Source organism: Polistes dominula, unplaced genomic scaffold, assembly GCF_049000335.1.
Source record: "Polistes dominula isolate Pdom_NZ unplaced genomic scaffold, Pdom_raw_medaka contig_79, whole genome shotgun sequence".
In the NCBI taxonomy this organism is placed as follows: Eukaryota; Metazoa; Arthropoda; class Insecta; order Hymenoptera; family Vespidae; genus Polistes; species Polistes dominula.
This window is the reverse complement of record NW_028300916.1, coordinates 4104863-4126503: the sequence shown is the minus strand read 5'-3', so window position 1 is coordinate 4126503 and position 21641 is coordinate 4104863. Positions and strand designations below refer to the sequence as shown.

The following is a 21641-nucleotide window of genomic DNA, read 5'->3' as shown; positions in this document are numbered from 1 at the left end:
AAAAAAATATATGTCAATAATAATCGTTGTAATATTTCATCGAATGAAATATCCGCCCAACACTGATACGACATAATGGAAAAGCATTTTGTCTCGTGTAATTCGAGACGCTCGTGAATAACTTCGTTCCGCTTTTAATCCTGAATGATCGTACTAATAATTTCTCACTCCTTTCTCGTTATACACACACTACGTTGAAAGCACAACGAATTTCTAAATGTTTCTACATACTTATATATCTGCCCTTCTATCTATTGAATCGAAATTAATCAATCGATTTTTGAATTAAGTGGAAAAAAAGAACAAATATTTCAATGAATGTCTTCTTCCTTTATGCAAGAAAAAAATAGAAAGAGAAAGTTAAAGGATTTATCAGGATTGATCAAAGAGAGAGACGGAATCGTTCAATATTTTTTTTTCTTCCCTTCGTGTTCTTTTTCCATCTCCTATCTCTTTCCTTCTTTTTTTTTCTCTCTCTCTCTCTCTTTTTTTCGTAAGAGAAGACGTTCAATCACGAGAGAACGAACGTTCGTGGATGCAAACGAGGATTCGTTTTACTTACTTAGCCGTATCAACTCGCGATTCCTTTTTGCTAATGAAGGAATCGTCGGTTCGACTTTGTAATTAAACCCCGTCACGGGTACAACAACAAATACGAAGACAACGACGACGACGTCGACCATTTCAATGAAACTCTCGTTACAGATATACAGATTGTCCTCTTTCTCTCTCTCTTTCTCTCTTTCTCGTACCACCTACTCTTTTCTTTCATTCCTTCTTTTCCTTTATTTCTTTCTTTCTACAACCAAGTCACGTCAGGCATCGAGAAGATCGTGGCCCACGTCGCAGAAAGTAATTACAATAATGAATGTTTATTTTCGCAATCAGCTCAACCGCGGTAGGTAGAAACGTATACCATTCCGTAAGGTAAGCTTCTTTCAATCTTTCACAAACCCTGCGGCAAGGTGGTCCCACCACTTCTCTGTTTCTTATTTTGCCCGTAGGGGAATCGATGTGTGACTCCATTCCGATATAGTACTCTCGTTTGCTTTGTATTTCCTCACACTGTTTTTTTACTATCATTTCTTTCTTCTCTTATCTATCTTTTTTAATTTTCTTTTTCACAATTTGGACAAACTAATAAAACAACGAACTTCAACGTTAATCAGTTTGAACGTAAAATCAAAAGACAATTTAGTTATAAATTTGAAGTGAGATTTGTTATATAAAATTCAATTTACTTGACCAAAAAAAGAAAAATATAAACGATGGTTGATTAAAATGTAAAGATGTGAAAACGCATAAAACTTGTTCCCTTTGTTTCTATTTGTTTGTTATTTCTTTTTTTTTTTTTTTTTCTTAACGACGAGTCAGAAGATTTACGCGATTGTGCTTTAATTCAAAAGTTCATTTTCTTCTTTAGCGCACGTGTATATATGTAACTTCTACCGCTCATTTATCCTTGCAGATCGCCGACTTATGTAAATTTCTCGTAGCCGTTAATTGCTGCGAAACTTTCTTCTTTTTTGGGCTTCTTTTCGTCGAGGGGGCGAAAAGAAAAAAAAAAAGAAAAAAAAATACAGAACCGCTGGAGGCATGCGTACCGATACTTAAGTACTTAACTACCACATTGTAAAAAAAAAAAAAAAAGAAGAATCATGATTTCTAACAGCATCCTTGTTGTTGTTTTTTTTTCTTACAACATTTAAAATACTTTTGGGTTCTTGGGCTTTTAGATTTGGGTTTTGGGTTTGGATCAGACTTCCCCCTCTCCAAAAAAAAATATCATGTGTGCAGATCACACCTAAACTTATCAAGAGGAAGAAATTAAATTAAACGGCGAAAAAAAAAGGGAAGAAAAAAATCTAGCAAATGTATTCGAATCGACAGAGATAGAAAAGAAAAAGGGGTAGGAGTGTGTATTATGCGGCAAGTTCGAAGATCAATACCGGTTTTATCGTCGGCATCAGTGGCGGCAGCCACGTGTGCATCGGGCGAGCATCCATTACGCGCTAGTACGGCACACGGGTTTTGCGTGTTCTCTCTCTCTCTTACTCAAAAGAGAGAGAGAGAGAGAGAGAGAAAGATCTCTTTTCACTCTCTTTTTCTTCTCGTTCACGGTATGCAATTGTATCGATAAAACAAAAGCCGGCCTATCGGCGGAACGTACCGTACCATTAATGGGTAACTCGTTTCCTCCACCCACCATCGGGTTTCCTTCGCTTCTGTTATGCGATAATCCTTAGAGGCGGCTGCTGCTACTACTACCACCACCAAGACTGCATCCCCTTTTCTTATCCATTAGCGTGAGACAGAGAGAGAGAGAGAGTAAACTAAGAAATTGTAACCACCTTGGTGTGGGCAATCAACGGTAGAGATGTGTACAGGTAAAGGAAAAGGCAGTGCAAATGAAAAGAAGAACAAAAATTAAAAGATAGAAAGAGAGAGAGAGAGAGAGAGAGAGTGGAAAGAAAAAAAAGGGAATGGAGAGAATAAGAGGCACGTAATACCGGTGTAAGTTAAGTTAAAAGGAAGAAAATTTATGCTAAGATGAGACAAAAGCCCTTTGTTCGAAAAACGAGGAGAGAGGAGTAGGAGTTTGTTTTATGCTACGACGATGATAAGCCTAAGTTAAACTCTCTCTCTCTCTCTTTCTAACACTCTCGTTAGTTTGTGTCTCGTCAATGATCGTTGCTTTTTAAATACCTGGGTGCGTGCCACTCGTCGTCGATGACAACGAGAAAACGTATAGAAAATTTGTAAACAATACATTCTGATCTAAGAAGTTTCTTTTACGGTATACCTATAAATTTATTTTTTCTTTTATCTACGCCCACATTTGGAAAGTAGCTTTAATGTTAACAGTGAAGAAAGAAAAAATATTATTCGTTATTTATTTCTTTTTTTCTTTCGAACAACGATGATACTTTTTTATTCCCTCTCTTTCATTCTTTTCGATTAAAGATAAAAAGAAGAGTGAGTAGAGAAGATATCGGTGGCACGCACAGCTCGTTTCGTATCGGTTCGTCGATACCAAAGAGGAGTAAGTAGCATCGTTTCTGCGAAAGACCGAGAGACGGTAGTAGTAGCAGGTCGGGTAGTAAATGTCAAAATGCCCACGAGCAGCAGCAGCAGCAGCAGCAGCAGCTACAGCAGCAACAGCAACAGCTTGCCAGGACGAGGTTTGGTGCCTGTATATGTCGCTGCGAGCTCCATTAGGCGAGAGTATGCGAAGAAAGAGAGAGAAAGAGTGAGATAGGAATGAGAAAAGAGTGGGGGTGAAAAAGCTAAAGGATGAGGAGGGGCGCTGCTACCAGTAGTGCACCTCTGCACTATTGCAATATGCATTCGAACCAGTTGCACCGGGATGGCGAGGTCGGGGTGAACGCCCAACGCCTTTAAAAGAGAGCACACCGATGCGATCCGATGCGATCCGATGCGATGCGATGCGATGCGATGCCATGCGATGTGCTATGCCTCGCCCTTTTCTTTAACATATTCTCTTTCCCTTTTTTTTCTTTACAGCTTAAGGGTGCATTTTCAACGAGGCAATGGGAAGCAAATTCTTATAGTTAAAAGAAAATGACACCTTTTCAATATTACCGTTGAATTCCTACTCGTAACTCATTTCAATTTGAACGTATCATAATTTTGTTTTCTTTTGAATGTTTTTCATTTGATTAACCGATTAACAATGGGCCCTCGTTAATTTAACGACACGCAACCAAAGGCGTTTTCTTCTAGATTACTTTAACTATAGATAAGTACAAATCCAGTTAGAGGTCTTTCTTTTTCTTTTCTTTTTTTTTTCTTTTTTGGTTTAAAATCGAAGCAGTAAGTATTATCGAGACTAGCCTATGATAGATACAGTCGTTGGCTGGGTAACGAAGCGTAGATATTTAAATCAAGTAACAAGCTATTAAATCAGTAGATCGTTATAAAGAAAATCTGGAGCGAAAAGAATAATAGTTCGTAGCAGACATCCGTAAGTATGGGTGTAGTACCTCGTTACCGTATCGTCGAGAACTCGATAAAAACATGTTTCGTGATAAGGTTACGAGTATACGTTTGATCGGTAATATGACGGCAATTGTTAATTAAACAAGGCAGGTTTTATCGGTTATTTCTTAGACATCGATTGATGACGACGACTTTAATAATGCGATTTTTCATTTAAATTTCTAAATAGAATTTAAGTAAGAAAATTAAAAAAAAAATACAAAATGAATAATAATAATCATAATAATAATAAGATAAGACAAGCAAGCTCTTTCGAATCGGCAGAAGCGAAAAGCCAAAGTCGAGTCTCGAGCTATTTTCTTAAACACGTCTTAAATTCCAGCTAATAATTGAGCAGCTGAACGTCTGGGCGGAGATACCGGAATTATGCAAATCGCGTCAGATCGGGATCGCGTCCTGAGGGTACGACGCGTCCAAGGAAAGAGGGAGGCGGGGATGATGTTCGCTGAGGAAGAAGATCTACGGCAGGAGGAAGAAGAAGAAGAAGAAGAGTAGCGGCAGCAGTAAAAGAACATGAACAAGAGGAACAAGAACAAGAAGAAGAAAGAACATGAAGATGAAGATGAAGAAGATGAAGATGAAGATGAAGATGACGATGAAAACGAAGAAGAAGAAGAAGAAGAAGCAGAAGATGATGATGATGATGACGAAGACGAAGAAGCAACATCAGAAGCATCCAAAAGAAGAAGCTAAAAGTGCAGAAAGAGAAAGATAAAGATAGAATAGTGAAGAAGGAGAAGAAGAAGAAGAAGAGGGTAAAGTCTCTCGCCCCATTGTGATTGCCATAGCCAAAGGCCAGAATGTGTTTCCTTCAGTGGTGTGCGCATCGTCGACGTCTCATGCCGAGCCGCGAGCAAAAGCCGAACGACTCCCTCTCTCTCTCTCTCTCTTTCTCATCCTACCGTTTCGTCCCTCGTTCCAGCAACGAAGCAACAGGTTGCACAACCTTTTCCACCTGCCCCTCTTGTTTACCGGCCGCCATACACGTATACCAACACGGGTCGTCCTCTTTCTTAGCTTGGTGTCGAGGATCAGACGAAAAGAGGGACTTGCATGCTACGCACGCACACACACACACACACACTTATTTACACATTTACTTAAATGTATTATATATATGTATCAACGAACTAGTTCGGAGTAGGACGTTGTACGTACGTACGAAAAATCTTACTCGCCAAAAAAAATAAAAAATAAGAATATTATATCCGTGAGAAGTTGGTGAATAGCAACATACACACACACAGTACACTTTGATTTATCACTCCTGTTCACGTTCGATCGTCGAAAGAATTATGAATCTCTTGCTACCACGTTTACGGAACGATTTGAATGGTTGAAAAGAGAAAGATATAAAATAAAAAAGTCTATATTCTTCGAGTTCGTTCATATTCCCATTGGTACGAAAAGAAACTTTCGCACGGATAAAACTAACGCGTGTTAAGGTTGGAATACATTTATTCTATAGAAAACGAGGGGTGAGGGATGGGGGAGAGATGGGACGCATTTTAGCGATCTTTGAAAAGAAAAGAACTTACAATCGGTGGTGGTGGTGGTGATGGTGGACGCAAGAAAACGCTTTAATGTGGACGCGGTTACGAACGTTCCAGACGAGCGGAGATGATTTTTGCGACGTCGTCGAACCGCAACGAAGAACGTCGCTAAGATGACGGAAGTTTCGTATACGTGCCATACAAGGGAAAACGAAATGAAAAAGGTAAAGTAAGAAGAAGAAGAAAAAGAAGAAGAAGAAGAAATGAAAAAATAACAACGAGGACAAGTTTCAATAAAAAAGATAACTATGGTTGAAAGAAGAGGCGCGAAAATGTCGTTCACCGAGATAATCTCGTTCGAATTTCCGATTCGTATGCGAAGCATCAGGAGCAATGACTTTGCATTCTTCTTTTTCTTTTACTACCCCATTTCTTTCTCTTTCTCTCTTTCTCACTATAGTACGTATAACTATATATATACGATAAAAGAAATTGAATAAATTTATTTTACAGAATCATAAAGATTATTTATCATTTGAAACGAATAGAAAAAAAAATATTAATAAAAATTTAATAACGTAAATTGAATTATTTGTCATAAATACAAAAAACTTAAGTATATACTCTTTCGTCGTTAAAAAAATTTCCAAAAAGAAAATTCTATAAATGAAATTAATTTCCAATATACCTTTTCTACCAGCCCACTCTCCTATTCGTATCACGAAACGAGATCAATATTTTTTTCGAATTATCTTAAAAAGGACACACCATCGATATCAACATTTCCAAGAATGGTAAAAGTATATCCTCAAGATCGAGCAAAAGAAGCTATAAGAAGAGATCTCAACGCAGGCAGGCAGGCAGGCAGGCACAGGCATCGGTTGTTTTATGAAGGCGTGGCCGTGTGCCCGTATCCAAGATGGAATCTTTCTAGGACGAGGTAAAGAAGTAGGAGAAGAAATTCTTCTCTGTAAATTGGAACGATTCGCTTCCATAGAAGTGGGTGGGTCCAATAAGCTTCGGGATCTAAACGTTATATTATTCGTAACGTTTGCATCCGTTGTGCATATCATTGAAACACAACGCAACTAAATTAGAAAAGGAAAAAAAACATTACAAAAAAACAATCAAGAAATACCTTTACTCTTTCTCTCTTTCACACACATTCACACTTACTCAATTGTTCTATCTTTGTCTTTCTAATACACGTGATATCGGACCCATGTGGCATACGGTGCAGGGGTCAGAGATAAAAGACCCAGATAAGGATATACCTTGGACGCGCAGGTGAACCGAGTAGAGTAAAGCCAAGTCGATAACCGTTGCTCGTGTTATCTTATCTAACTCGCACGTTCTCCTCTAACGAAGGTTCGATAGCAAGTTCGTAACGACAACCGTTGAATGAGATCACGTTAACTCTAAGTTTCGAATTAACCGCAATTATTCGTCGTTTCCTTCCTCAAACTCTTTCCTTGTTTTTCCTGCGCCCCCATACTCGAAAAAAAAAACTTCTTCCTTCTCTTTCCTATGACTATTTCATCGCTATTTGTCTAACGTTTTAAACTAGTATGATAATTGTTTTTAGTCCGAAGGCTAATGCAAATAAATTTATCTATTCTTTTTTTCTTTTTTTTCGTTTCGTTTTTTAGTTTCACTCTATCAATCAGTTTTCGTTTTTCCAAAACGGAAGTTTGTACGAGTAAATATACGAGTTTTACAAAGAAAGCGATTATCTGATAAGAATGAACGTTTGAATCGTTCGTTGCTATGAGACGTACGATTAAATGTCAATATTTCTTTTTTTTTTTTCTTACTTCGCGAAGATAACAAAAAGAGGGAACGGCTTAAATAAGCGAATCCTATTTTTTGAACTCGTTTAAAATCACGATTTTTTTTTAGTTACGTATGATTTTGATCGATTTGCTTAGAATTGCAATATTACCTACTTTATTCAACAAAAAATAGACAAAAATATTGATTATATGTAGAGAAATGAGATCACACATACGAATTGTTTTTATATAATTGATTTACACTTTATTCTACTTCTTAACCATTTACTTGAATATTATTAAGTGATAAAAAATTGTAAAACGATCATAGACAGTAGGATTTCCTAGTACGAGTCGTAGTCGTCCTCGTTGCGGTCGAATGATTACACGGTAAAGTTTATCGTAATAAAAAGCTACGGAAGAGAGAGAGAGAGAGAGAGAGAGAGAGAGAGAGAGAGAGAGAAGACGTAGTACAAAGTTGATAATGATAGACTACGTTAGATATTATTCGCTAGTAGATACATACGTTTTCTAAGTATTTACAACTGATATATTTTCTATTAAGTCTTAACGTTGAGACCATTATAAATAATGATAAATATATCGATAAATATCATAACTATGCTAAAAATAAAATCGACTAATGATGATACACGAAACTCTGATCTTTGATAAATTCCAAAATAAAAATCCTTATCTTTCAAATGACATCAATTTTTTTGTTTTCAAATAGAATTTGGAACAATATTATAATTTTATTTTTGTTCATTTATTTTAAACTACAAATAATATAATAATATATTTCTTTATGTATCCATACTAGCATCAGATTGAAACTAGAATTAAATTAAATTAATAAAACCTGCAATAATATTTGTTTATAAACTTTTGAAAATTGTCTGAAACGTTTTGCGAAATTGTTTTGCATGTACATTCACAAGAATGCATTAAATATGCATCTGACCATCATCCGAAACAAAAATATTCACGGTTAATCATTCATTTGGAAATCGGAGTTAAAGTAATCAAATTTTTTCCTACAAGACTATTAGTGATATCAACGCAGGTTTTGTGTTAGTGAAGCAGAACAATATTTCAGACGTTTGTTGCTGATTCGTAAAAAAAAATACGCGAAAAGTAAATTTCAAAAATTTATAAGTAAGATACATCATGTCAAAAAAACTTTCTTATAAGAATGTACGCGAACTTACAGCTACATATTCACTTCGTGTTCCGCTATCGGTAGCCTGTACTTCCGCTCGTTATCGTTACCTCTATCTGTGTATAACCTTACGGCACATAAATAAATTATATAAAAATATGTATAAACATACGTACACATTTACTTGACAATTGAAAAAAAGAAATATTGTTATTTCGGAATTTGTTAAGCTTTAATACGTCATTATATTTTAATTATCTTTTTTTTCTATTAGATTAAAGTATTTGATATTCACATATTCATATTATGTACTTTACAATTCTAAACAACAAATATAATCATAGTTAAATTGAAATTTTTTAAGTTATAAACTTCATTATTATTATTATCTTATTATATACTTTTTTACATTACATTATGGCATATATTTATACATTACAGTTTATATTATTTACATTTACATTACATATTACAATTCAGTGATAACTAAACTAGATAATACACGTGCACATATTTGACTATTCCAAATAATAAAAATGATTTACATTTGTCATAGTTAACACGACAATTTGTTAAATTGTAAATGTAATCATTATCATATTATCGACTTTTATACTAGGTAATAGTAAAAGATTAAATATACACACATCCTGTACAAGGCTAGATAAGAAAATTTCTATTATCCAAAAAGACTTTCTCGATCCTACCGATTCAAAGATAAAGAGCATAATGTTCACTACGACGACAAACGACTATACAACGACAAGAAACGAAGGGGAAGGAAACAGATCGTTTTTTCTCGTTCGACAAAAAACACCGATTACGTCTCGAGAAAGTGCAATGTTCCATGAGAATTTCCATCCAACGGTTAGAACTCGGCACGAACCGTTCGAAGGTCCAACAAAGTAATGCACTTCTACTTTTATACTTTAAAGTAACTATTTTACCTTTCACGTTTATTGTTGCTAGATAGAAAAAAAGAAACCTTTCTTGATTTTTCACGATACCGATACCGATCAATTTTCGCAACTATTAAAAGATAATCTATACCAGGTATTGATCTTTATGATTGCAATTCTTCTCGGTACTCAAAGTGATGCATCATACGATGAATAAACAATATAACAAAAGAACGAATGAATGAATGAATGAAAGAATGAATGAAAGGAACGGGAAAGAAAGGGTAAGGAAAAAAAAGTTCTCACTCACCTAATCGATCCGGTTGCCTCCCACGTCGGCACGTCTTCAAAGAATCCCACTGACAATGAGTTGTCCAATTCAACACATTGTTTCCTTCTTCAACATAAACACTCGGATTTGGTGTTGATGTTTACAACGACGGACACGATGATCAACGAGAGTATTACTATATATACTAACACGATCCACGGTGGTCCACGTGATCCGATGGTAGGCACGCGGTGGTGACACGAAAGGGGATGATTGGAAGCACGTGACGCAACTAATAGTATGAGCGAAAGAGAGAAAGAAATAGAAAGGGAATAAAATGGAAGTAAAAAAAAAAAAAAGAAAGTAAAAGTTTATTAGAGGAAAACAAAAATAAATAATATTCTATCGATCTAAATTGATAATTATAATGACTTCGGGGACAACGATTGTCACGATCGCACGCGCGAAATCATACTGATCGTAGATTTGACTTGGCTTACGCGAGTCCACCGCAAAATGCGCTTTTCAAAGGTGCGCGGATAAGAAGGCGGCTCGCGGCCTCCTAGACGAGAAAGACAACGTATGAGGGAAAAGAGAAAGACAGAAAGAACGAAAGATATAGTACGAAAGAGTGAGTGAGAGAGGTAAGAGGAGCGCGTGGCACGCGACGTGGGTCATACGTCTCCACCCCTCGTCGGCACCTTCACCTTTTTACCACACGCGCGCCACCTATCGTCGCGGTAAATAAAAGCGTCGGTTGGTAGGCCAATAACAGCAGTAGCTCGCGTTTTCGAAAAATAATAATAAAAATAATGTACAACTGGCCAAAGAAGATTCGGCATATGTCAGCCGATACCAGTTCATGCATCCTAACTTTTCTATCTTTTATTTTATTTCTTTTTTTATTTGGTTTGGTTTGTGTGCTTTGTTTTATTTCTTTTTTTTTTTTTACTTGCTTCGACTATATATATATGTTATATTAGTCGTAACACGTACCCAAAGCACCACGACGACGACGAACGCGTCCGTACGGCAATAGCGACGCGCCGCGAATACTTGCGACGACGTCTGGCACTGCGAGACCTACTCTCCCGACGATGACGTCGACGTGGTCTCCTCCTTTCGAAACGCACGCCACCTTCAGCACCCCCGCGAACAGATACTACTACTACTACTACTACTACTAACACTTAACTTTTCAAATTCCCCGCCACCGCGAAACTACTTTTCATTCTTTTTAATATTTTCCAATCCACAAGTCTTTGAAAATTTATTTACATTTTATTTTTAACGCTAACCCTGACCACAGCTTTGAATATTTATAGATTTTGATTTTTTCTTTTTTTCATTTAAAATCAATTCTGACGCAACCCCTTAAAAAGAGACTAACATTCGAAAGGGTTGTTATCCTATCGTTTCACGCATCGTCAAACTTCTTTCACAATATTTTCTCATACGCTCGGTCAAGTTTCTCTTGAATACTTTGTTTCTTTTTTTAAATAACTAACTAACACGTAAAATAAATAAGAAATAGAAAAAAAAAGTGGTATTATAAATGTTCATCCTTCTAATTGTAAGAATCGTTGTAAGTATAATCGTTAGTTTAAATGTGTACACACATTGACGTTACTTTTACTCTCGGCTTTCACACTCTCGGTGCATGTTGTTATCGTTTGAAATTCGATAGTCCGCGTATATTTCCTCGGGTATCGTGAATGCGATACCCGGGTAGGCGGATGTATTAACGAGTCGTCGAGTAACGACACGAGACACGCACGCTTGTACTAAGTAAACACGAACGACCAACATTTATCGACACTCCCGATTTAAACCAAACGATCCCGCGATCCATTTCCCATTCACTTCGACTGATATTCTCGCACGTTAAATTGCTTGAAAACAAAAAATGAATCTTTCCAAACCGCGATTAGAAAGATTAAACGATTCAAAGTTAGCGTTTATTTAACTAAACACAACACTATCAAAACTTTCGATAATCGAAAGTGTATATCCTATCCAATCGATTACATTTATTTACCGACCAATAATAATCATATCTTTTAATACATATTATACTTAATTTTATTATTAATTATTACAATAAATGCATTAATAGAAAAGTCAATAGAGAATCGATTTGTCGTCGATCTAAGTACCCAAAGAGAAAAAAAAAGAGAGAAGGAGAGAGAGAGAGAGAAAGGTAAACGTAAAAGAAAGAGAAAGGAACAAATTTGGTGAAACTATTCGCAGGATAGATAGATAAATCAAGGAACGTCCGAGATCGGATATCGCATCGCGTGAGCGTGCGCGCGCGAGTGCTCAACTCGCGTCTAAATTACCCGCCGTTAGCCGAGATCTGAATTACCGGTTAACACCGATTGTCGTGTCAGGAACGCGGTGTATGTTGAATAAAAACGGTTCGTGCCGGGTGTATCGCGGTAGTTAGGCATACCGACGCACGAGCCGGACACATTGGTGGTGGTGGTGGTCGGATCGATCTGACTTAACTTGTTAGTGGTAGTGGCATAACTATGGGCAGCCATGCGGAATCTTACAGAGAGAAACGACTTCCGAGGTTTCGCGCATTTCTCAAATTCGATCTCGTTGCCGATAGATCGCTGTAAGCTGTAACCATTCGTAAAACTTAATACTTGAAAGAATAGTAACTCTTATAGAAACGTTCTATCCATTTAAATTCTAATATATCTTCAAATAGTCGTATACCTACTATTAACGAGTTCAGGTAAAATCGTATTCTCAGAAGCAACATACGTTGCAGTTCATTAATCGGAAATTGTTAATCTCGTTAACGTTTCTTTTCTTTCTCTTTTTCATTTATTTTTAACTTCGAAGGACTTTATATGAATGTAGTAGGCAGGTACAACTGCTAAGTATGTAACGTTGACTTTAATCGCTCATCTGACTGTACGATTTGTTAAATGTCAGCTCGTTCATGCTCGAAGATAACGATTTGACGAGTTCGAACTTTGTGACAAGTCTGATGGAGAAATCAACGAATTGTATTAATGACTGAGATTTGATTATTCGATTTTTTAAAAAGAATGATGAAAAGATTTAATCAATTTTACGTTAGATCAGAGTCCATTTTCGAGTCTTATCTTTAATAAAGTCACCTTCTTCTATACTTGTTCTTTTTCATCTTCATCATCTTCTTCTTCTTCTTCTTCTTCTTCTTCATCTTCTTCTTTTTCTTCTTCCTGTTCAAGATACGAAAGTAAAGTCGTTACTTTTTTGATTTACAAGAGGATATATAACGGAAGAGAGTAAAGAGAGCTTTTAATGTTCAATTCTTTTTACGCGTTCGTCGTTTTTATATTCCGTAACCGATCGTCGTAAAAGCACGTATGATAATACGATGTAATTTATGATACGTCGTCGCCCGAGCATTGACCAGTACCATACGAGCTACGTTAACGGCTTTATTATTTAGCATTTTCAAGCAACGAATGAACGAACTCGTAAAGATCGCAACGAAAAGAACATAGAGAAAGAAATCGGTATAATCTTTTCATTTTCATCGGTATACACTATCAAGATGAGTTTAATTATAAGAACATAATATAAAAATTAATTCGTGAAAATTCATTCGTGAAATGTTAATTATCATTGTGGTTTACGTCTAAATCAATAATTAATTTCTATACTGCTCCATCTTCGATCACAATTAACCATCATCCATCACGTAGGAGCATGATCGTTTTGCATATGTATAATTAACATACGATCATCCATCATCGGTTCTTCGTTGTCGATAAAAGCAGACGCGATATACAACTTACGTACGTACCTATTTCTGTTCGATCAACTCTGTTCGGCTAATTGTAAATTCAATGAAGAGATTAGATACACTCGATAAGTTTTAGACGGTCGTCATGGAATTTTAAATATTACCACTTCATATCTATCTATATATATATATATATATATATATATATATCATATATGTAAATTTAGTATAGATTTCTTCTTAGCACGGTTGTCTTCTTAATGATAAAAAGGGCAGAGTTCTTTTAAACTCGTAAATAGAAAGGACAGATCCACGTGACTTAATAAACCTTTAAAGGTTACGAGTGGAATTTTATCCAATAAAAATATTGTCTTAATATTATTCAAAAATACATTTTTGTCAGATTATCGATACTGACAAAATTATCATCAAATTCATCAGTTTTCTCTTTTCTCTTCTTATATCAAGAAAGTTCTTACATTCGTATATCTATAAAGACTTTCAAATACTCCACTTTAGATTTCCACCTCGAATATATGCACATGTATTTATAGTTATAGTGTATACGAAAAACGTGGCGTAAGAGGCCGATAATAAAATCGTAAAAGTGTCTTTAAGATCGAAAGAAAAGAAAATGGACCGAGATGCTGTTCGTACGATTCAAAAAGCCCGCGCGCGCGTTATTCAAATATCAGGTTTGCACGCTAATGGTGCAGCGGCAGCTTTTACGCGATCGAATCGTTAAAGCGTCTACCTTTTCATTTCTTTTCTTTTATTCTCCACCTCCTCCTCCTTCTCCTCTTCTTCTTGAGTTTCTCGTTCAAATATATACGCGCGACCTCGGCCGCTCCAATTCGCCGTTAATTGGGCGACATTTTCGCCTTGCGCACCATTTTTACGCTCCTGGCCTATCTCAACGAGCCTATATCCAAAGGTAGCCGGATATAAATTACGGCGATTACCGTGCAGCTCGGCTTGGCTGCGGTTGGTATCCTTCTACCAAGCTGGCAACTCGATTCGGTTCTCTCGCTAATTATCAACTCTGCGTAAATTTCCATCCTCTTTTTTTTTTTTTTACACAAGCTCTTCGAACGGATGCCGCCGATAGAGAAATAAATGTGCCTGCGTTATGCGAAACAGACGACGTTAATATCACGAATATATGCGTTAGTTATTTACTTCTTCTACCAATATCATCAGTGTGTCTTAACTCGATCAAAAGAAATCATCGGTTTGAGAAAAATTCAGCAAAACTGGTGCTTAGAAAATATTTTTATCCTATTTCACGATCATATACATTTGTATGCAGGAAGAAGAAAAGTATTTCTCTTTTTACTCCCTTCTCCCTACCTCTCTGTTTTTCTTTTCCAACGGTAGCTGAAACATAAAAATTTTTAATACGCGAACCACCTGACGGTCGCTTTTAAAGTCCGCTGAACCGTAAGCGTAAGAAGTTTATGTTCTGAGATGCCTCGCGTAACGCTACCTAGAAGATTTACGAGCTTTTATCGAAAAGGGAACCAACGTACCAATAGCTGAGCCGTTTTATTTATCGCTTTCGAACGAAACTTTCCGGTGTTTTTTACTTTTTTTTTTTTTTCCCCTCGTAAGATGTTACTCGTCGCGAACGTTAATAGCAGTTACCAACCAAGGGATGTGGGATTTTTAAAACGAGTTCGTGCATTTTATCCCCAATTCAAAAATTCGGACATTTCCAATGCTGTTTTTGTCGATGGCAAAACGTGTCCAGTGTTAATTTCATTTCGTTTCGTGAGTATTCGTGAGTTGAACATAGTATTACGATTTAAAGTGTCTCGAACGTTTCGAATCGAAAGTAACGAACGTTGAATAAAAAATTCTCTCAACTTGTCCTTGTCTTTGCTTTTCTTACATTTTATCTTTCTCTTTCTCTTCTTCTCTTACTTAAAGGAACTCTCTTAGGGTTAGCAATGAATAAGAAAAAAAAAAAAAAAAAAGAGTATTCGAAACTGTTGGTACTTAGGGAGACAACGTTTTCACGATTCGCATCGTCGACGTGTACGAACCCATTGGAAATTCCTCTAGTAACGTCGATACGACCTAATGGATTTTCTGTCGGCTACCATTAGCGATACTGTCCTGCGACTATCCAATAAGGAGCAAAAACGTTCCTGACACTGTATGCCCAAGCTAAGGAATCGAACCAGACCTCTAAAGATCTTGGCACAACAACGCGCTTTTTATCCGATTATTTGCAATGCAACCAAACCTATTTAAACTCGTGCATACATTGTGCACACATTTTTTACATACATGCATGCGCAGGTATTATAAATAAAAATGTATTATTAAGTTAAATATTAAATGACTATTTTTTTCGATATAAATCAAGATATTTTTGTTGTTACTTTTATGTAATTAATCTTTTCGCAAATATTTCAATGATATTCTTTCGTCTTGAAGATGGTTAATTTTTTGAAACTCTTTTTCTTTTTTTTTTTGGTTTTGTATTTTTTCAAGGCAAAGGTACATGATAGATGCGAGACTGCACATGGATTCTTCATCTTCGATGCACTTCCGAGGAGGGTAAAAGCCCGGAGGTGGCGAGAACAGGGCAGCAATTTGCGTAATTGCGATACCTCGCGAATTCTACCTCGGGCACGGCTCTCCTCTCCTCTCTTGCGACGACTCTTTTCATTTCTTCGTGTTGCGCATTCAAAAAACTATACGCGTGAAAATATCGTCTTTGATCGATGGAGCTAAACGATCACTGCATTCTTCGTGTTCTACGATCCTTCTAACTTTTTCATAAGTGTAATCTTAAAGGTAGTAGTAGTAGTAGTAGTAGTAGTAGTAATAATAGTAGTAGCAGAAGACAGGTAATATAAAAAATAATGTTTTTGTGATAGTAATGTTATAATACTAATAATAGTAGTAACAGTAATAAACCATAACATGTTCGTACTTTACCAAATGCTTTCCGAGTACAAACTTTAGTTCGATTCTTTGCTACTAGCATTTTATCTTTGGTATGCAAGTATTTACAAAGTTAAATAATAAACTTTACCCTTAAATAAATAGTCATTACTCTTTCTCTCTCGGTAAAGCAAGTACATTGAATAAGGGGGCCCATTTATATGCATAAACTTGTTTCTTCATACATTTAAATACGATCCACCGTGAATAGATATATTTGCAACATTTGATTTCCTTTGAAAATATTTAAATCCTTAATATCTGTTATCACTTCATGCACGACTAATTGTAAAATCTAAAGAAACTTTTGCAAAACATCTCCAACTAGTTATGGACATTATCGATCTCCTCTCTCACATGAGAATAAATTACTCACCTGGTAGGTACGATTGATTATTAAATTTATTCGACTTGTGATCATTCATCGATCAAGTAGGAAGAGATGTGTGTTGTTCAAAAAAAAAAAAAAAAAAATATAAGATTACGAGGTATTCAAAATAATCGCGTTAGTGGGATTCTTCGGAAAGGAAGAAGAATCGAAGAATGATAGAAAATCCAAGTACACGCGCCGGTTACTTATACACGCATGTGCGTATAAACGAAAAAGAGACAAAAAAAAAGGGTGATTGAGATGAAGAAGAGAAGATGAAGAAAAAGAAGTAGAAGTTAAAGAAGAAGAAGAAAAAGAAGATGCGTCGCGGGTGCGGTTCTTCGCGTGGCGCGTCCTTCTCGTCGTTATATGCACACGTGTGTATGAGTTAGTTCAAGATACGTTTATGTATGTGTGTATACGTAGGTGAACTCGAGATATGCGAGATCAGCAAATCTAAGATCGTGCAACTGGTGTCCAGTGGCGTGTCCAAGGCATACGTTGGCCAACGTTCACCACCGAGAGAAAGAGAGAGAAAGAGAGAGAGACACTTATGTGGATGGGAACGAAGAGTGAAGGATGAAGGGGGCCGAAGAAGAAGAAGAAGAAGAAGAAGCAGAAGAAGAAGAAGAAGAGGAAGAAAAAGAAGAATAAGAAGAAGCTGAGCCAGAGGCTAAGGAGAAGGGAGGTGGAATGCGCGGGTTCTCGAAGGAGGAGCTGTCGGCGGTGAAAAATCACGCACCCCGCTACCACTGCCATGGCCACAGCATCTGCTCTACATACCCTGGCTCTCAACCTTCCTCTTAACTTCTCCTTTTCCTTTTCCTTTTCCTTTACCTTCTTCTTCTTCTTCTTCTTCTTCTTGAAGATCTACTTGAAACATACCGTGAGAAGAGGACACGACGTCGTCAGTGGTACCCGCATCTCAACGATAACTCTCTTCCTTCCTCAAAGTATTACCGATATTACCTATCCCAACTACAGGAAGGGAAAGAAGAGACCCGACCGAAGAAAAAGAAGAAGAAAGAAAGAAAAAAACCTCTCAGTACTTCAGATAATTCTCAACACGATCCTTCGGCAGTCTCCCCCCCTACTAAAACCCCCCTCTCGTAAGCCCGTTAATGGAGCTGAGCATGATAAAAATGCGATATTGCCTACAGGTTACTCTAATTGGACGTTATCGTCTTATCTTTTATCCCCTTTACCCAAGTCCACTCACTTCTCTACGATACCAGATATATATAATGTACTTGCGAATAGGTAGAAAAAGATTTTTCCGTTAGGGTTACGATAACAATAAGGTAAAACCCATCAATGAGAACCTCGAAGAATCAGAGTGCAGTGTAACAGAGCAAGATATACGTGTGCTGGCTGAGCTACCGGTCGGTCGGGTCGGGTCGCTGTTCTCCTGTGTTTCATCTCTCCCTTTTGCTCTCTTTTCCTGTCCCTTGCCTTCCCCTCGTCTTCTTCTTCTTCTTCTTCTTCTTCTTCTTCTCTCTCTCACCCCTTCTCACTGTGTGCCTCTTCTCTCTTTCGACAGCCGCTGCTACTCCCAAGAGTCCGTCGTTGGACTGTTTTATTACTTTTATAAATGCCGCCGAGGCGTACCGCTGCCACCACCATAGCGGGCGTGTTTCCTTTGTTGCTGTATTACGGTCCATTGTTGTTGTTGGTTGACCGGCAAAAAAAGATGCTCGAACTTTCATTTTTGATATTGTCTAATATTATTTATATATGCACAAACTACACGGGAGACCATTTGAAACGTTCCATTTTCTTACTGTACGTCTGAATAAGAATTGTAATGATAAGAAAACCCAACGACTTAACGTAGAGTCTTCCCATTTGTGATACTCTTTTGATCTTTACTTATCTATATTGTATCTTTGACTTAAATCAAAACCAATCATAAGTTTAAGAGGAGTATCTCTGTCATTGTCTATCAAAAATGATCATTGAAATACGATCTAGTTTTTCTAAGTCCTTGAACGTGTTCATTGCACCGAATAAATGCAACCTTTTTTCGTATTATGCATAAACGTAAGATTATTACACGAGTTGCGTACATACAAACGTCCCTCTTCGGCCCCCCGTCCTCCTTCGTAGCTTTTACCCGTCCGATACCGAGGACTTGCGCTCTAGTAGCTCAGCCTACCTGGAAATCAATATCAGCCGACATCCCCAGGTCCGCTTCTAACTCGAGCGACAACATAATGCGCAACAGTTGCGTCTCAATAAGGAAAGAAAGTAGAGATGCTTGAAGTAGAAATCCATTGAGCCGTCGTCGTACATATTTGACCGATAACAAACCAAATGGTATCTTCACGGTGTTTAGTTTCTTTCTCGTGTGTACTACTTTAAGAAAGATCTAACGCAATGTGAACGAAAAAAAGAAAAAAAAACAAATAAAGGAATTTTAAATAAACTTTAATTTAAAAAACTTGTTCGCATCGAAGTGATCAAATGAAATTAAAACGAAGATGCAACGATGAACGTGTGCAACAAAATATCGATTTCTCTTATTGAATATCGTAAAATGAAATTGTTGATTAAGGAAAAAACGATAAGAATAAAATTACATTTTTAAGGTATTTTTAATCAGGATGACGGAAAAACGTCTATCGTTGGGTATCAACGTTAGTATTCTACTGATTCTCACGATATTTGGTATTTTATTGTCTTTACCATTGAAATTACTTTTGAATACGAATTACGATGTTCAAAGTCATGAAAATCAAAGTGAAAACGATACCGGTACATTGTCAAACGTTAATAAGAACAAAGAGATATTAGAATTGTTAATCGATTATCGTAAATTGAAATTATGCAGAAGACATGGTTACAAAGATCGGATAAGATCGATCTTTTACAGCGATTACGATGAGAATTGCACGTACATGAAAGTTCTTACGAAAAAGAAGGAAGAAATTAATCTCGATTCGTTCGAGCAAGTCAACAACAACAACAACAACAACAACAACAACGAGTTGGTGCTAAAGGTGGATAAGAAAATAGAAAAGGAAGTGAAAAAGGTTGAAGAGAAGAAGGTGAAAGTGGAGAAAAACGAAGAAGAGGAGTCTCAAGAATCGAAGGAAATCGTTGGTAAGAAAATAAAAAATAAAAACTCGAAACACACACACGCACAATACTGTTGAACTTAAATATAAATCGAATGAATTTTAGTTGCAGGACACATCCTCGTGACGATGCTTCTCGTTTCAGCAATTGCAGCTTTGGTCGAAGTATTACGAATTAGATTTTCCACAGACAAGGTATCGCTTTTCTCTTGATCACATCTCATCTTCCTTTTTTTGTCTCTATTCTATAACTTTTAATCATAACATATATATGTACATATATCTATTTACTAATCATTCAAACTCTATAGCTCGTCTCAATGTTGAAAAAATACTTTATCTTCTTTCTTCCTCGATGTTAAAATCAGAGTAAACGTCTAAAAGGTCGCATATCTTTAACAAAAGAATAAGGATACTTCTTCGTCGAGAGGTAACATCCCTTCAAGAAAAAGCTCAACCGTTGATCTACCGATTCAAAGGCGCTTCTTACCAAGAGAACCAATGAAGAGTCAAAAATCCTTCGAATTGTTAGGAATGCATAAATCTTCTTTGCGTCTCTTGGGTACGATTACTTAAATGAATTATACATAATAATAGTAAATAATATGATGATGACGATGATCATTTCAAATAAAATATGATTTATTATTATTATTATTATTATTATTCGTTTTCTAGGTGAGCGACCAGCCCCGCTTATTCGACGTTCTTCCTTCCCAACTCAACAGGCTAACAATAAACGATCAGGTCCATCGGCCACTGGCACGCCAAATATACGAATGTCACGACGTCAATCGGCTGAGTCCGAGGAAGAAATCGGAGTACTTATCACCGCTCTTCATCATCGTACACGTTTGATCCGTCGCCATTAAGGTAAAGTGCATTCAAAGGATGCAATGGAATTCAACGTCCATCTTATCTCGACGTATATCGATCGATCGACCGAACGAACGAACGAACGAACGAACGAAAGAATCTTCTCTCTTCTTCCTAAGAATCTCATCGTTTGAAAAAGTTCGATCCTCGATATTCCATCTTATGAGCAGCTTATTCTTCATTTATTTTTTAATACTTTAACAGGTCTTTTATGCACGATGCACACAACGAAATCACTATCTCTCCAGGAACTTTTATCAAATCCAACCTACATATATAAATATATAAAAAATATATATAAATACATACATGCACATATTCATAAACGTTTTGAACGTCATTAAGGCTCATCATGCATGGAGAGGATAACACTTTTACGAGAAATTCATTATTTCTTATTGGTATGAATCTGACTGCTGTTACCATGTAAAACCTTTGTATGTCATCTGTATCAAACGGAGAAATGACTTCTTTATTACGTCCATATTTTTACTACAAAAATGGAATATGTACTAAAAAAAAAAAAAAATTGTTTTCAATCTTCGCAACAACTATGCAAGATCAATTTATTAATGCGTGTATGTTTAGAAATCTACAATTTGTTATATTTCATTTGATTTCATTTGATTTCATTACTAATGATGATCTTACGTTTTTAGAAGGCACCAACTACTTATGATTAGATTAAATAAAACATCTCAATGAAATTGAACGACAAGAAACGAATTGTATGAGTTCTTTTATACATTCTATTTATGTATAAGAAGAACCAATGAATGAGATAGAGAAATGAAAAGAAAAAAGAAAAATGGTATATATTTTCGAGAACTAACGAGTTAGGAAATATTTTGGTAATAATAAAAGTAAAAAGAGAAAAAAATAAATAAATAAATAAACAATTGTTATATATCCCTCCGTTAGAAGATATTACTTGGGACCGTCTAATCAATCCTGTGATCATCATTGTTCTTCATGTGATACATAAGATGTTAATTATA

General features: G+C 36.4%; 1 protein-coding gene and 1 long non-coding RNA gene across 3 annotated transcripts in view; one reads left to right on the top strand and one right to left on the bottom strand.

Moving 5' to 3' along the window:
• LOC149033098 (uncharacterized) overlaps positions 1 to 12216 on the bottom strand; it is a 28844-nt gene extending 16628 nt beyond the window's left edge. The window contains exon 1 of the long non-coding RNA XR_016176038.1: positions 9657 to 12216. This is a non-coding gene — a long non-coding RNA (uncharacterized LOC149033098). The remainder of the gene's footprint in view (positions 1 to 9656) is intronic.
• A 6682-nt stretch (positions 12217 to 18898) lies between these two features.
• On the top strand, positions 18899 to 21523 carry LOC107072981 (uncharacterized). 2 transcript variants are annotated; one of them, XM_015333344.2, is made up of 5 exons: positions 18899 to 19792; positions 19874 to 19962; positions 20173 to 20329; positions 20446 to 20640; positions 20848 to 21523. In XM_015333344.2, exons 1-4 carry the CDS (start codon positions 19294 to 19296, stop codon positions 20637 to 20639), a joined length of 939 nt encoding a protein of 312 aa, XP_015188830.2. In that variant the 5' UTR covers positions 18899 to 19293; the 3' UTR covers position 20640; positions 20848 to 21523. The 2 variants fall into 2 exon arrangements, with proteins under 2 accessions (XP_015188830.2, XP_015188828.2); XM_015333342.2 differs by having other exon boundaries at positions 20446 to 21523.
• The last annotated feature ends 118 nt before the right edge of the window (positions 21524 to 21641 follow it).